At 44.0% G+C, this 15,370-nt stretch overlaps 1 protein-coding gene across 2 annotated transcripts in view; it reads right to left on the reverse strand.

Moving 5' to 3' along the window:
* Window positions 1-6,603: 6,603 nt before the first annotated feature.
* Window positions 6,604-15,370, reverse strand: part of FBXO34 (F-box protein 34) — a 91,032-nt gene continuing 82,265 nt past the window's right edge. For both annotated transcript variants that reach the window (XM_017515810.1, XM_017515811.2), the window contains exon 2: window positions 6,604-9,788. In XM_017515810.1, coding sequence (XP_017371299.1) covers window positions 7,643-9,778 — 2,136 coding nt within the window. In that variant the 5' untranslated portion in view covers window positions 9,779-9,788 and the 3' untranslated portion in view covers window positions 6,604-7,642. The remainder of the gene's footprint in view (window positions 9,789-15,370) is intronic.

The raw sequence follows: 15,370 nt of genomic DNA on the forward strand, positions 1-15,370 counted from the left end.
TGCCACTGCACTCCAGCCTGGGCAACAAAGCCAGACTCCGTCTCAAAGAGTATTTTTTTCCTCACTCTCATCCAGGCTGGAGTGCAGTGGTATAGTCACGGCTCACTGCAGCCTCGATGTCCTGGGCCCAGGTGATCCTCTCACCTCAGCCCCCCAAGTAAGCTGGGACTACAGGTGTATACTACCACATCATTTTTTTTTTTTTTTTTTTGTAGGGACAAGGTCTCCCTATGTTGCCCAACCTGGTCTTGAACTTCTGGGTTCAAGCATCCCTAACAGCCTGGCCTCCCAAAGAAAGTGAGATGGAATCTACTGCTGATAAAGATGCTACCAACATCGTTGAAATGACAACAGAGGGGTTTAAGGTTGTGAAGTGATCCTGGGGTTAAATGCTATCAAACAGCATCACATGCTACAGAGAAATCTTTCATGAAAGGAAGAGTCAGTCGATACAGCAAACTTCACTGTCATCTTAAGAAAATGCCATAGCCACCCCAACCTTCTGCAGCCACTACCCTGATTGGTCAGCAGCTCTCAATATTGAGGCAAACCATCCATCAGCAAAAGATTATGACTCACCGCTGATTGTTAGCATTTTTAAACAATAAAGCATTCCTTAAACTATGTACATTGGTTTTCAGACATAATGCTATTGTACACTTAGTACAGTATCACATAAACATAACTTGTATATATAGCAAAAAAAATTAATGACTCACTTTATTGCAGTCGTCTGGAACTGTTGAAGGGAACAAATTTTATCTAGAGCCTGGTGAACACCTTCGCAGATGTGCATTTAGGGCCTCCTAGAAATCATCAAGTTTTAGGAAATAGGTTTCCTTCTTTCACAGGTAGGAAGAAGGAAAGAAATTTTGCATTGGCCTTTGGGTAGCTGAAGAGGAGCTAGGGGGAGGCTTGTTCTGACATAAAATAGTGACACTCTCCCTGCTTCAATGTTCCACAGAAAGCTGTTTCTGGTTGTTTGTCCCTCCGGGTCCACTCCCCCCACTTCATCCTGCTCACTGCCAGGGAGACTGTGCTGGGAGTGCTGCATTAGCAGGCTGTGTGCCTTTTGAGGCCCAAGGTGTTCACTCCCTGCTGTGTCTGTATTCCTTCCTCCCTCCTTCTCATCCCAGCAACCACCCTCTCCCTTCCACCAGATCTGGGAGCCATCATCCCAAACACACTCACCCTGTGCTTCTATTACTCAGGTCAGTAGTTCTCAACCCCACCTACATCTGAAATCACCTGGTGACCTCCCACCCCCATTGGTTGATTTAATAGGTCTAGGGTGGGCCCTAAGCATTGGGAATTTTTAAAGCCCCACAGTTGATTCTAACATGCAGCCACTACCCTGCCCAATACCATCCCCAACCAGGCAGCTGAGCCTCTGCACCGGCTCCTGCACAGTAGTAGGGCCAATCCTTTGACCTTCCTGCCCTGACCCTCTCCATGGGCAAGGAGTTTGCCGGATCAAGGGGGCAAGCACTTTCCCAAAACCTTTGTTCCCCTTATAAACCATTACCTAAGGTTCCCAGAACCTCAGGACCTCCAGCCCTTCCCCGGCTTTGTCCTCAGTGTGGAGGGTGGGAGGGTGCTCAAGGGATGCACTGCAAGAGGGTTGTGTTCTTGCCATGGGCCCTGCAAATATTGAGGAGGGCTTGTCCCTATGTCTACACCTTCATAATAAATCCTTGAATTTACTCATTTCAAGTATGCAGCAGTTTCAAAACCCTGCACAGAGCACAGACTTAGAAATCTGAGGGGCCTAAAGCCAAGACTACAGGCCATGGACAAGTTCATGTGAGAGGTCCCAGCTTAGGCACTGGGGCAGCCAAGTCTCTGCTTAGGGGAGAAAATAAGGGCTGGTATAGAAAGGGAATTTCAGCTGGGTGCGGTGGCTCACACCTGTAATTGCAGCACTTTGGGAGGGCGAGGCAGGTGGATCACGAGGTCAGGAGATTGAGATCATCTTGGCTAGTATGGCGAAACCCCAACTCTACTAAAAATACAGAAAATTAGCCAGGTATAGTGGCATGCGCCTGTACTCCTAGCTACTTGGGAGGCTGAGGCAGGAGAATTGCTTGAACCCAGGAGGCAGAGGTTGCAGTGAGCCAAGATTGCGCCACTGCACTCCAGTCTGGGCAACAGAGCGAGACTCCCACGGGAAAAAAAAAAAAAAAAAAAAAAAAAAAAGAAAAAGGAAAAAAAAAAAAAAAAAAAAAAAAAAAAGGACAAAGGAAAAAAGGGAATTGCTCAAGGCAGGTCACACACCCTGCAGCAGAATCATGCTGGGTTGCCTGCATAGGGGAGGACTGAAGAGGAAGGGCAGAGAAGGACAACAGTTCAGTCCAAAAATCTGGAAGGCTGGGTGGGCCAGGCCTGGCTCCATCCCTACCCTTGAACCAGATTGCAAACACTCAAGTTATGCAAACAGGTTATCCAATGTCACAATGGAGAGGGAACAGACACAACCTTGCTTTCCATTTTACTCATTATGTTTGGCAACTAATTGATTTTGTTTCTTTTTAAACTAATTTTGATTTTAGTTTTTTAAGAACTTTATCAACATCTTTCTATTTTTTTTGAGACAGGGTCACCCAGGCTGCAGTGCAGTTATGTTATCATGGCTCACTGCAGCCTCAACTTCGTAGACTCAAGCTGTCCTCCTGCCTTAGCCTCCCAAATAACAGGGACTACAGGAGTGTGCCACCATGCCCTGCTAATTTATTTTTTGTACAAAGACAGGGTCTTACTTTGCTACCTTGGCTGATCTCAAACTCCTCAGCTTAACAATTTTTCCACCTCAGCCTACCAAAGTGCTGGGATTATAGGGCATAAGCCACCATGCCCAGCCCTTCATACTTTTTAATAAACAGATCTGAGACTTCAGAACCAGTATATAAAGGAAAAGCCCACCTTAATTCAAAAATAATGAGGGGGATCCCAAAAGGAGTTTGTTCTGAGGCCTGTTCTCTGCTCACTGAATGCATGGATGAGGGAGCCTTTGGGGGAAAGGGTGAAATGTTTGTTTGCTTTTCAAAGAGGGGAACATTACCTCTTACATGGGCTGCTGCTGCATAACGTACTGCAGTCTCTGCTTCCATTTCAGTTCTTCCCAGACACTGGCTCTGCTCCCCTAAAACAACACCAAAGTCAAACCAACCACCTAGAATGGTGACGCCACCTTACTGTGGTTTTCCTTAAATCAGTTTGCTATAAATGCACTGGATGTTACCCAAAGGTTTATAACCACCGTTGTCTGCTCTTCCATGAGGTTGTGCAAACATCAGCTACGGCCACAAATGACAGGCAGGAATGACATGTGTGTCAGTTGAGATTCCACATCTCCCACACAGGTATCTTGACCAACTCACAAAGACTGCAACACTAGCTTATTTGAACCCAGAGGAAAAATAGGGATAAAAGCAATCAGATTCCCAGCCTGGGCAACATGGCAAAAACTCTGTGTCTACAAAAAAATACAAAGTACTAGCCAGGCATAGTGACACAAAGCAGTAGTTGCAGCTACATGGAAGACTGAGGCAGGAACATTTGAGCCTGAGAGGTTGAGGCTACAGTGAGTCGAGAGCATGCTACTGTACTCCAGTCTGAGCGACAGAGACCCTGTCTCAAAACAAAACAAAAAAAACCCAGAAACAATCAGATTCCCCAAGTGCCAGACATCAAACAGTAGAGAATGCATTTAAACGAGGCATGCCCAACATGCAGCTAGTAACATCTCACTGGTTTAGTTGGTGATGTACAGAAAAAAAGGGCTCGCAGTGCAGGCTAATTTCATGTTTTTGAATCACGCTGTGAAGGAGGACAAACAGCGAGTCTGCTGAGTGAAGAAGGAATGAAGCCATGGAAAACACCTGGGAACACTCACATAAAAACAGTCTCCCAAGCTGGTACAAAAAGGTTGGCCGGGTGGCACTGACAAGCCCAGGAAGGGAACCTCTAGTCGTAACATAACCACCAGCTCACAGCCTGCTGCTAGGGGAGCTACTGGTGATAACAGAGCTGAAGTTATAACAGATGCACAATGAGAGGTACCCAGCAAACCCCACATAGCTGCAGTGGGAGTTTCTGTCAAGGATGTTCCCATGAGACCAGCTGTGGCCAGAGACAAGGTCCTCCAAGACCCCCTTACCTCCCTGTCAGATTTCTCATGTTAAAAAGGAAATTGCAGTATGTCCCAGAGCAGTCAGGTTCTGCCAGCACTCCTCACATTAAGATGGTCACTTGAGAGGAATGCCACATTTACGGAGTGTGTGGGAGGCACTGTGGCAAGGCCCTCTGAGTCGAGTGCAGTGGGTGAGCAAGCTCCAGTCATCCCTCGTGATCTGCAGATGCTGAAGTACCTGATGGAAAATGGCTCAGTATTCGCATTTAACCAATGCATAGCCTCCCATCTACTTTAAATCACCTCTAGATTGTTTATAATACCTAATGCAATGTAAACAGCTGTTATGCTCATATTGTTTAGGGAATAATGACAAGGGAAAAAGTACGTATGTTAAGTAAAGGCACAATATTTTTTTCCGAGTATTTTAAATCAGGCTGGTTGAATCAGCAATGAGGAACCTAGAGATGGGAAGGGCCAACGATACAGTAACAGACAAGAGGGATATGTGGTGGCAAATGTGCACAGGGCGCTGAAAGGCACCCAGGGAAGTGGGGGCATGGGGTTGCGATTCCAAAAGAGGGATCTCCCCTACGCAGAGCCACCAGTGTACTTAGGGTTTGAACAGTCCATTTGTACGGCTGTTTTGACCTGGAGTCATTTGAGAAAGCCTAAAAAAGCAAAGTTTAATCTTAGCCCATCTTTAGCTTTCAATTAACTCCTTCCTTGGGTCCGAAGACTGAGGCAGGAAGATCACTTGAGCCCGAGAGGTTCAGACTACAGTTGAGTCGAGATCATGCCACTGCACTCCAGCCTGAGCAACAGAGACCCTGACTCAAAACAAGACAAAAAACAAAAAAACAAAAACCCAAGACAGATTCCCCAAGTGCCAGACACCGCACGGTAGAGAATGCATTTAAACGAGGCACGGCCGAAGCACACACTCCAAGCATGAGGAGGAGCAGCTCTCCAACTCCTCTAGTTTCCCTGGTTCAGGTTTTTGCTTCAAATATCAAGTCAAGGCTTGAAGTGAGAGGTAGGAGAGAAAAAACTAAGCCAAGTGTATTGATCCCCTTAAGAAAAGCTGAAGGGGGAGGTTTTCCCTTTTTTTGGTGGGGGCAAGGGTGCAGTGAGGAGAGGCTAGGATGCTGGTGCCCACACTGACACACTGTCATTTCCTTTCTTGAATTTGTGATCCTACAGCAATGTATGAAAGCAGGTGGTGCAGCACTGCTGGAGATTATTTTAAAAGCGGGCTGTTTTCACCAGCTTGGCACTAGGGGGCCCTAAAGAACAGCGTCGTCTTTCACCTAAGGGGAAAGCTACACTTGCCTAGAAATGAAGCCCAGGAAGGGGGGTGGTCCTCTGATGCCACCTGCCAATCCTCTACCTTTCATGCAGACGGCACTGGGAATCAGGTCTCGCCACATAGTTCAAAACAGATCTTCGGCAATTTCTCAGGGCCACAAGTACTGCATGACAAGTAGGGCTGGGACATACTTACTGTGTGCCCTCTGCTCTTGGTCACTTTAACTCCTCATGCAGTCACAGCTTTGTGGCCCACATGAAAACCAGATCAGGAGTGACTGATACGAAAACCAACCAAGAGAACTGTTTAACCAGTGTCCACACTGGGCCTATGTAGAGTCATAGCCAATGTCAGCCAAGCTGCCATTCACTGGCAAGCTGTACTCTAGGTCCTTCGTGTTTATCTCCCTTAATCCTAAATTGTGAATCATAACAAACCAATCAGGAAGGCATTACTGAGACGGCCAGTTTAGAGCAAATCAAAGGGGAATATGACAAGCACTGGAAGCTTCAGCCAAGGTGACAACTAGGATTTAGAATCATTTTCCAACATGCCTCACTGGGTAAGTCACAAGGAAAAATACTCTTATATTCTTGAAGAAAAAACTATTCTCAGCCTCCTCTTGATCCCATGTCACAGACAAATCTGATGAGCCTGCAGGCTGCAGCCTACCATGTCACCAAGCACATCAGCCCAGCCCAGCCCCTCCCCTAGAACATGGACCATCCTTCTCCACAGCCTGTAGCTGACGCTGGTCATAAGGCTTTTTGGTGGGTACTCAATTTCAAGCCAGCCTAGGTTTTAGATCTTCCACCCACAGCAGCTTTCTGGGGTCCCATACCTGCCAGCCCTACCAGGCACAACCCAGCTATAGACCTGAGCAGATCCTTAGTGACTCCCAAATAATTGACTACATCTAGATAAGCTGTAAGAAACTCCCAGATAATACCTTACCCAAACAGGAAATACAGTGGTTGTGAACAGACAACAAACAGAAGAACTGATGGGTTGCAAAAAATTTAAACTTCAATGTTAAGATGGCCTCTTCTGCGGCAGAAAAAAAAAAAACGCTTTATCTCCAACAATTAAAAAAAATTCTTACAATTCACAAGAACTATCTTCAATATTATATCAAAATAGAAAAATAATCTTTGCAAAACTTGGGTCCCATTTAAGATGCATACTTTTATTGAAGATTTAAAAAAATTTGTAACCAGACAGAAAGGATAGACAAGAATGTTATGATCTAACTATATAATATTCTCTCAATCTTGTGGATCACTAAAATATAACAAAGGATTGTTTTCTATGCTAATTTTCAGGTTGTCCAGTTAAACCATTATTTGGTATCCTTTGAGCAGGTTAGCCTTTTAACTATTTAGAGTTTCTTCTCAGAAACATTCATATATTATACAGGAAACATTCATAGTTTATTTGGGAAACATTCATATTTTATACAGGATGTACAAATTTAAGACTAAACAATTAAAAAAACACACACACAATTATAGCCGCAACACTATCCTAGCTGCATTGTGGTGATTATGTTGTTCAGTTCGCTGTCCATTATATGCAACTGGATTTTAATCGTGCTATTTACAGAGGGGCCAAAGCACTCATCTCAAGGTAAAGGCGCTCAGGTTTAATGTGCACTTTCATAGCCCTATGAAAACACAACCATTATATACACTGTAAACACCACAGGGCATGAAATCCATCTGCAGCCACAAACATCAGTCTCACAGGATCAAGCATACAAGGTCTAAGGTAAGGTGCCTGACTTTTCCTTTTTAAGAATCCTTTTCATCCAAGAGTCCTACTGTTCTTTTCATAGGACACTATCCACTTATTTCAAATATGGTGCAAGTGCTCAAAACATTTCTGGAACGTCCTGGATGGTGTCAAGTCTTCATCCTTTGAGGATGGGTTTGATTTAGGAAAACAGGCAGAGTTATTCACAGCCAACTGAATCAAACTGCGGGATACGACCCGGGTTCAAATGTGAGATGCCACTATGAACAACGAGACCAATTTTCTTGTATGACTCGTAAATTTAGAGTTTAAAAAATGCCTGAGCAATGGCGGTCCTGATGAAGTACAGATTCTTCTAGAGTGATGACTCAGGGACAACGCTCATTTGAACGGTTTATCTAGGTGTTTTGCAGTTTTAAAAATCGGTCCTTTTGTTGCCTCTCACATGGACTTTAGTATTCCTCTTCAGCTTCAGTCCCTTTTGCTTTCTTATGGATTGCCCGATTAAAGCTGTGGCAGGCAGGAACCCAGTGATTGTCATGAAGCCCCAGCTTACAGCCGGGGAATCCTTTCTGAGACCGGTGGCAGCACATCCAATACCCTGGCCCATAGGGCAATGCCTGGCAATAGGGCTTGAGATGCCATCGGCACAGAGACACATCCACTTTCACATACTTTTTCTTGCACTGCTTGCAAGGATCCTCTCTATAGCGTGGATCTCGAACCCAGCGAGAATCTGCTGGCCTGATATTGTAGTACTCAATGATAAACTTGAAATAGCAGCAGGTACATTTAAGGGCCACTAAACTCTTGGTGGGAAGTAACCTGAAGATTTTTACCATAATGTGGTGGGGCAGAAAAGCCATGTACTGCTGAGGCTCCAAAAGCTGCTGGATTTTAAACCTGGTCTCCAGGAAGTCATGAGACACCTGCTTCTTACTGGATGCCTCAAGCACTGGTAATGTACTTTCCACAGAAGAGGCTGGTGATACAAATGGCTCAGCTGACCCACTTTTTTCCTCAGATGCACTGTCACCCTCAGCAGCATCTTCAAGCTGGCTGGCCTCTGAAGCCTCTTTTCTTGTGCTTTCATTCAACAGGGAACAGTCTGATGAGTGCTGACCAGGTGGCAAAAAAAACAACATCCCTGGAAGTGGGTCTTCACAGGAGTTTAAACTGGAAGGCTGGTCTTTCTCTACCTTGGACACAGTGATACTAATGCACAAAGATTCTTTTCTTCTTTGATCAGGATTTTGGCTAGTAAGTGACACAAGCTCTCTGCTCATACAATCAACAGCATCTGTGGGCAATTCAGAGGCTTGGGAATAGGTATGAGAAGAAAAAGCTAACCCAACAAGTTCACCTGTCATTTCCACAGCATACCTGTTGCCGTTTTTCATGGCAGTTTGCGAACCCAGCTCCAACTCTGCACTGTCTATGTGGAAACTCACACCTGCTGGCAATGAGGGGCAGTCCTGAGAAGCACCATCCCAGGCCTGGTCTTCTTTAGGAGAATAATGATCAGCTCTTGAGGGGCCACAATCCACAGATACAGACCCCATGGAATTCACCTGAGTGTCGGGAACCTCCAGGGCGCCTTTCTTTGTTTTGCCTTCATCAGCCTGAGTGCTATTTGCAAGCAATACTCTGCCCACATTTCGACGGAAGCTGTTATTCCTTGAGAGGCTCCCGGGCTCACGTTGGCCCTGCCGCTTCAGGCACTCAGATTCTAACTTGGCCACCATGTCGAGGACACGGACTGGTTCGCTTTGTGGTTCACCAGCCTCAGGATTTCCCCTTTCTGTGGGTTCTTCACAAGCTCCTGGGGCAGAATAGGACTCGGAGGCTGCGGGCACACCTCTGGACTGGCCAGTAAACCTCACAATAGCAGGTGAGTTTGTGAAGTTTCTTTTACAACTAGCTAGCAAAGCACTGGCTCTTTGCTCCAAGAAGGCAACCATCTGTATAACCGACAGAGGCCTCCCGGCATAGACTCCATCACCACTGTCACTCACATAATGCACAGAACAGTGCTCAATGCCACAAGCAAAAGGCTCAGGTTGGTAGCACCTGCTGTTAACTTCCCTCATCCTTTCTACCTGGACCTTTGCTTTTTTAAGATCCCCTGATTTTTTCCTTCTCTTAGTAGCTCTCCCATCAATATCCCACGAACTTTTTATTTTCATAGATCCTATCCTGTTATTACACTGGTGAGCTGCAAAGAATGCAATTTTTTCCTTTGTATTCCCAGGTTTCACAACAGCCCAGATATCAAGAGGTCCTTCTTCTTCACCCTGGTGGATGGTTGCAGATGGTGCATTCTTTTTTGTTTTAACATTCAAGCTGCTCTCTACAGGACTCTTCCCACTCATACTGCACAGAACATTTGGAGAAAGATTCCCAAAAGGCTTTCGAGACGATGTTTTACCAAGAGAGGCTGAAGGAAAGACACTTGGTGTTATGTGGCTAGGTTTGCATGTTTCATCGGTGACAGCCTTTTGGTGGCTCATAGGAGTTCTCTGCGTTTCCCTGCTGACTTCTAGGGGGTGCTCTTTCTTCTGGAGCTTCCAATATGGCTTTAGGTGCATAACAGAGACCCTATAGGAAAGAAATACACATTTGATTTAGAAACCAATTTTGTTTTTAGAAAAAAATGTTTTTAAATTTAAGCTCAGATGGTTCTAGCAAGTAACAAAAACATTTTCTAACAGTTCACTAAATCTTTACCAACTCTCTCATGATAGCTAGTTTTTACTGCACATATCAAGAACAAAAAGCAAAATATAACCAGTTTATATGGTGTGTAGAACATAAATATATATATTTTTTCTTTACAGAAAAATAAATTGGTTTTGACTGAGGAACTTCAGAAACTGACATCAGTTAACATTTGGTAAAATTAACCTTTTAAATTAAAAAAAAAAAAAAATCCGGAACTTCCTGAAAACACCTAAGTATTAGGCATAATATAGAAGAAAGTATAAAAAGAACTCTTCCACAATCCCTAGTAGGTTTTTAAACACTCTTTCTTTCTAGATCATCGCAATCAGCATTTTACTAGTTGCTAACAGTCCATCAAAATTACTGCTTCCTGGCCAGGCACGGTGGCTCACCCCTGTAATCCCAGCAATTTGGGAGGGTGAGTCAGGCGTATCACCTGGTCACAGGAGTTCCAGTCAAGCCTGGCCAACATGGTGAAACCCCATCTCTACTGAAAATACAAAAATTAGCTGGGTGTGGTGGCATATGCCTGTAATCCCAGCTACTTGTGAGGCTGAGGCACGAGAGTCGCTTGGACCCAGGAGGCCAGAGGTTGCAGCCAAGATCGCACCACTGCACTCCAACTTGGCAACAGAGCAAGATTCTGTCTCCAAAAAAAAAAGAAAGAAAGAAAAGAAAATTATTGCTTCCTAAATGATTCCCATACCATTGAATATTGAATACTTAGATGTTTACAATTTTCACTTGTTTCCTTGTGTACTCTGCCCATCTATTAGTTTTGATTTTCTTAATCATCTATGTGTAAAAATATTTAACTGTCGAATTTCCTGTAACCATCTTAAATCAGACATAGATCCTACAGTCCTTATTAATTCTAAAAACCCTTTTGAACTAGTTCAAAGAGATGGCACCTTGTTTTGGTCCTTGACCAGGGATAGGGATGGGAGCTATTTCAGAAATGAGACAAAAAGATGATTACATACAGAGACTTGTATTCTAGTCCCTGCCATATCACTGATTATCTTGACAAGGGTGATTTTACGTTGAGCAAGTCATTTCCTCTCTCCATCTCAGCTGAAAGGTTAACTGAAGGGTTGAAATACTAGATAACCTAATGAACTTGTCAATTTACAATTTACATAAATTAGTCCACTGCTACACAAAACACCCTGAATTGCGGAGAGAGTGTTTTCTAGAGATGCCTGGTTTCCTGCAAAAAACCTAAAGACCAAAATAAAGATGTGTAGTCACAGTTTGGTGGGGGTGAGGCAATAACACCTATGGATCTAAGCACATTAAGTTTCACCTACTATTGCTCATTGGGACAGCAACTGAACACATACATCTCAGACAGCTCAGTATATCCATCCTCCTTTGCTCCACATTTACTGGGTGCCTGCCATATGGCAGCCACTATGGTAACTGATTTCAGGTATCAGTTGTTGTTGTTGTTGTTGTTTTGAGATGGGGTTTCACTCTTATTGCCCAGGCTGGAGTGCAGTGGCACGATCTTGGCTCACTGCAACCTCTGCCTCCCGAGTTCAAGTGATTCACCTACCTCAGCCTCCCGCGTAGCTGGGATTACAGGCGTGCACCACCATGCTGGATACTTTTTCTATTTTTAGTAGAGACGGGGTTTCACCATGTTGGCCAGGCTGGTATCAAACTCCTGGCCTTGTGATCCACCCGCCTTGGCCTCCTAAACCGTTGACATTACGAGCATGAGCTACCGCACCTGTCCAGGTATCAGTCCTAATCACCAAGAATTAGTGATCGTCTGGAACCAGTTTACCTTTCACTTCAACTTTTAATTCCTACAGTCTAGTTTCAGTTAAAAGAAGAATTATGAATATGGATATCTTCTAGCCAGATAAAGAGAAATCTTGCATTTAAATCATACAAAGTCTTTTTAAAGATACTCCTCAAATAGGAGTCAGGCGTGGTGGCTCACACCTATAATCCCAATGCTTTGAGAGGCCTACATGGGAGGACCTGTTGAGGCCAGGAGTTTAGGACCAAGTTCATTCCTGGTGATTAAAACTGATAACTGAAAACAGTTACCACAGAGGCTGCCATATGGCAGGCACTCAGTAAATGTAAAGCAAACGAAGATGAATATACTGAGCTGTCCGAGATACATGTTTCAACTAGGAAAGCACGGCAACACAGCAAGACCTCATCTCTAAAAAAAAAAAAAATTTTTTAAATTAGCCAGGTGTGATGGCACACACTTGGTAGTCTCAGCTAATGGGGTGGCTGAGGTAGAAGGATTGCTTAAGCCCAGGAAGTTTAAGGTTACAGTAAGTAAGCTATGATGATGCTACTACACTCTAACATGGGCAATACAGCAAGACCCTGTCTCCAAAAACAAAAAGAAACAAAAAAACCCAACCAACCAACCAAACAAAACCAATCTTTCTGATCTTTGGCAATTTATATCCTAGCCATCTGTAGATATCTTCTCCCTTTCTGCACTGTGACATCTTTAATAGCTTTCTGTCATACCGTATAGTCTTACAAAAAGGGCCACCCAGAATTCAAGAACAGGTGACATATAAATGAATAAAAGAGGCACACCTAGTGTTGTCTCTCTGTGCCAACTATTTTCTGGGTTTTCATATCCATTCAACCCCATTTCTAAATGAAATGAAAGAAATGGAAGTGTGGAAAAAACCAATAAATTCTCACATAATGATCTCATTACACGGTATCTATGAATAAATTATTTAAACTTTAGCAATATGTGCACCATTTTGCATTGCACAATATGTTCTCTTCGAGTTCCTCCCCCACATATTATTTTAGGTGCTATTATTGATAGGGACATTAAAAAGAAACTAATGTAATTAGAAAAAGCTTTTATTTGCATTTGAGCTATAAAGTCAGCTCAACTGACACTTGTGTACAAGATTTTACCAAGATTAAAATAGGAGATGATCCCAGGGAACAGATGTGAGAGAGGGAAAATAGCCAATAAGGACATATAAGGTGACTGCTGGAAAGTGGGGTGATTCTGTGACACAAGAATCAAGAAGCAAGACATTTAAGCACCACTCCAATACTTCACTGGTTGAAGGTTGCCTGAGGTTAGCCCTTCCCCTTCATTTGGTGGGTTTGAGAGCCCTGAGGCAGAAAATAGAAAGGTGTTGGCAAGCCGTAGAAAAACTACAAAAATCTAAGTTTTGTTTGAAACCAGTGATAGACTCAAAGGATATAATGCAGGGAACAAAGGGCATCTGCCGCAAAAATCCATAAAGCAAAAACTTTAAATCTCCAACAGATTACAACAGATGGTGGCACTTTTCCACCCACAAGTCACCCCCACGCACAAAGACAAGCATGGGTAGGGTAAAGCTCCAGCTAGGTTTCCATGGTTGCCAACCTCTTCATCAGTTGTATTTTTAAAAGTTTGCTATAATAAAGTCCTGCTCTCTTGCAATAAAATAAAATGCAGGTTTACAGCACCTACACATCAATGTTCCTTAGATTCTCAGAAAGAACTTTAGAAGAAATTAAGATCCCCTAGGCCGGCTGAATCACAATTTCTCAGACTCTGCCCAGAATCTGTTTTTAATGTTAGAATGAAATTGGAAGGGACTTTAGAGGTTATGTGTTAGATCTAAGAGTGGGATTCTGGATTTGGACTCGGGTGCTGGCCTACTGACAGGGGTAGGGTGGAACTGGCCAACAAAAAGCCAAGCAGACAATCCATACTGAAGCATCTAATCTAAGGGTTGGGTAAAAACAGACCTGTGTTCTTGATATTTGGCCTTTTTTTTCTTTTACCTGGCTTCTACAGCTGAAGGTCAAATGGCCATTTTATTGCCAAATTCACTCTTCAACCACCAACAGCCTTCCCAGCTCTCTTCTTCCCCAGCTCCTAAACATCAGTGTTCCTCAGAGTTCTTTGTTTCGAGACAACTAGTCTTCTTAAGGTGTAAGTGATCTCTTGAAGTTTTAACTCAAACATTTCCAGTGGCATACTCTCCCAAACTTCATATCCTACAGCCTGGTAGACATACTCATCTGGATATCAAAAAGAATCTCAAAATCAACACTACCAGTTAATGACAACCTCAAGTACTTAGTCTACTTTCTTTTCTATTTTTTTTTTTTTAAAGACGGGGTTTCACCATGTTGGTCAGGCTTGTCTTGAACTCCCAACCTCAGGTGATCCGCCTGCCTTGGCCTCCAAAGTGCTTGGATTACAGGTGTGAGCCACCACACCTGGCTGTACCTAGTCTATTAAGCGAGAAGCTTGAGTCACTTAGATTCCTCCTTTTTGATCCCCACATCTCATCACCAAGTTGCTAAACTGTGCTCTCTTTATCCCTAGCACAACTGCCCTAGTCATCTCTGTTACACTGTCATCAGTTATTGGAAAACCTAACCTCTATCAATACAAGCAAAGTACTGAGACCCATTCCAGCCAACCTGACAGCTTCACCCCTACTTTGCTCTACCATACTTCACACTTTGAAAGCTTGTTCACAGGACCATGCCCACCGGACTAGGTGGTGAAGGCCAATCATGTTAAGATGTAATTTTATGGCAGCCAAGACCGAGACCATAAAACATACAGCGTCAGATTTTTTTTATACTAACCTCCAACCTGTTTATTTTATACTAACCTCCAGCCTATTCATTTCCTTCTACTCATTTTGTATTTGTTTAATTTCATTCTTTCTGAGGCAGGGCCTTCCTCTGTCATGCAGGTTACAGTGTTGTGATCTTAGCTCATTGCAGCCTCAACCTCCCAGGCTCAAGTGATCCTCTCATCTCAGCTTCCTAAGTAGCTGTGACCACAAGCTCCTGCCATAATGGCCAGATAACCTTTAAAAAAAAAATTCGTAGAGACAATGTCTCATTATGTTGCCCAGGCTGGTCCTGAACTCCTGGGCACAGGCAATCCTCCCACCTTGGCTGCCCAAAGTATTGGGATTATAGGTGTGAGCCACCATGCCCAGCCCTACCCATTTATTATCAGAGATGTCCTAACGCTCTGGGCTAGATACTGGTATAAATATGAGTAAAACATAGCTGCTGCCCTTGAGACAGAAAGGCCAACAGACAATTAAAACAGATGTGATACACATCAAAGAGATAGCACAGGGTGCTGTGAGTGCCCATGGGGAGAGAGGGAGAAGGAGGAAGACATATGGATGAAGAAGAAGGAGGCGGGCACAGCGGCTCACGCCTGTAATTCCCAGCACTTTGGGAGGCCAAGGCGGGCAGATCACTTGAGGTCGGGAGATCGAGACCAGCCTGACTAACACGGAGAAACCCCATCTCTACTAAAAATATAAAATTAGCCGGGCATAGTGGTACATGCCTGTAATCCCAGCCACTTGGGAGGCTGAGGCAGGAGAATCGCCTGAACCTGGGAGGCAGGGGTTGCAGTGAGCCAAGATCGCAACATTGCATTCCAGACTGGGCAACAAAAGCAAAAGCTCCGTCTC

This window comes from Cebus imitator, unplaced genomic scaffold, assembly GCF_001604975.1.
Source record: "Cebus imitator isolate Cc_AM_T3 unplaced genomic scaffold, Cebus_imitator-1.0 Scaffold560, whole genome shotgun sequence".
Taxonomy (NCBI): domain Eukaryota; kingdom Metazoa; phylum Chordata; class Mammalia; order Primates; family Cebidae; genus Cebus; species Cebus imitator.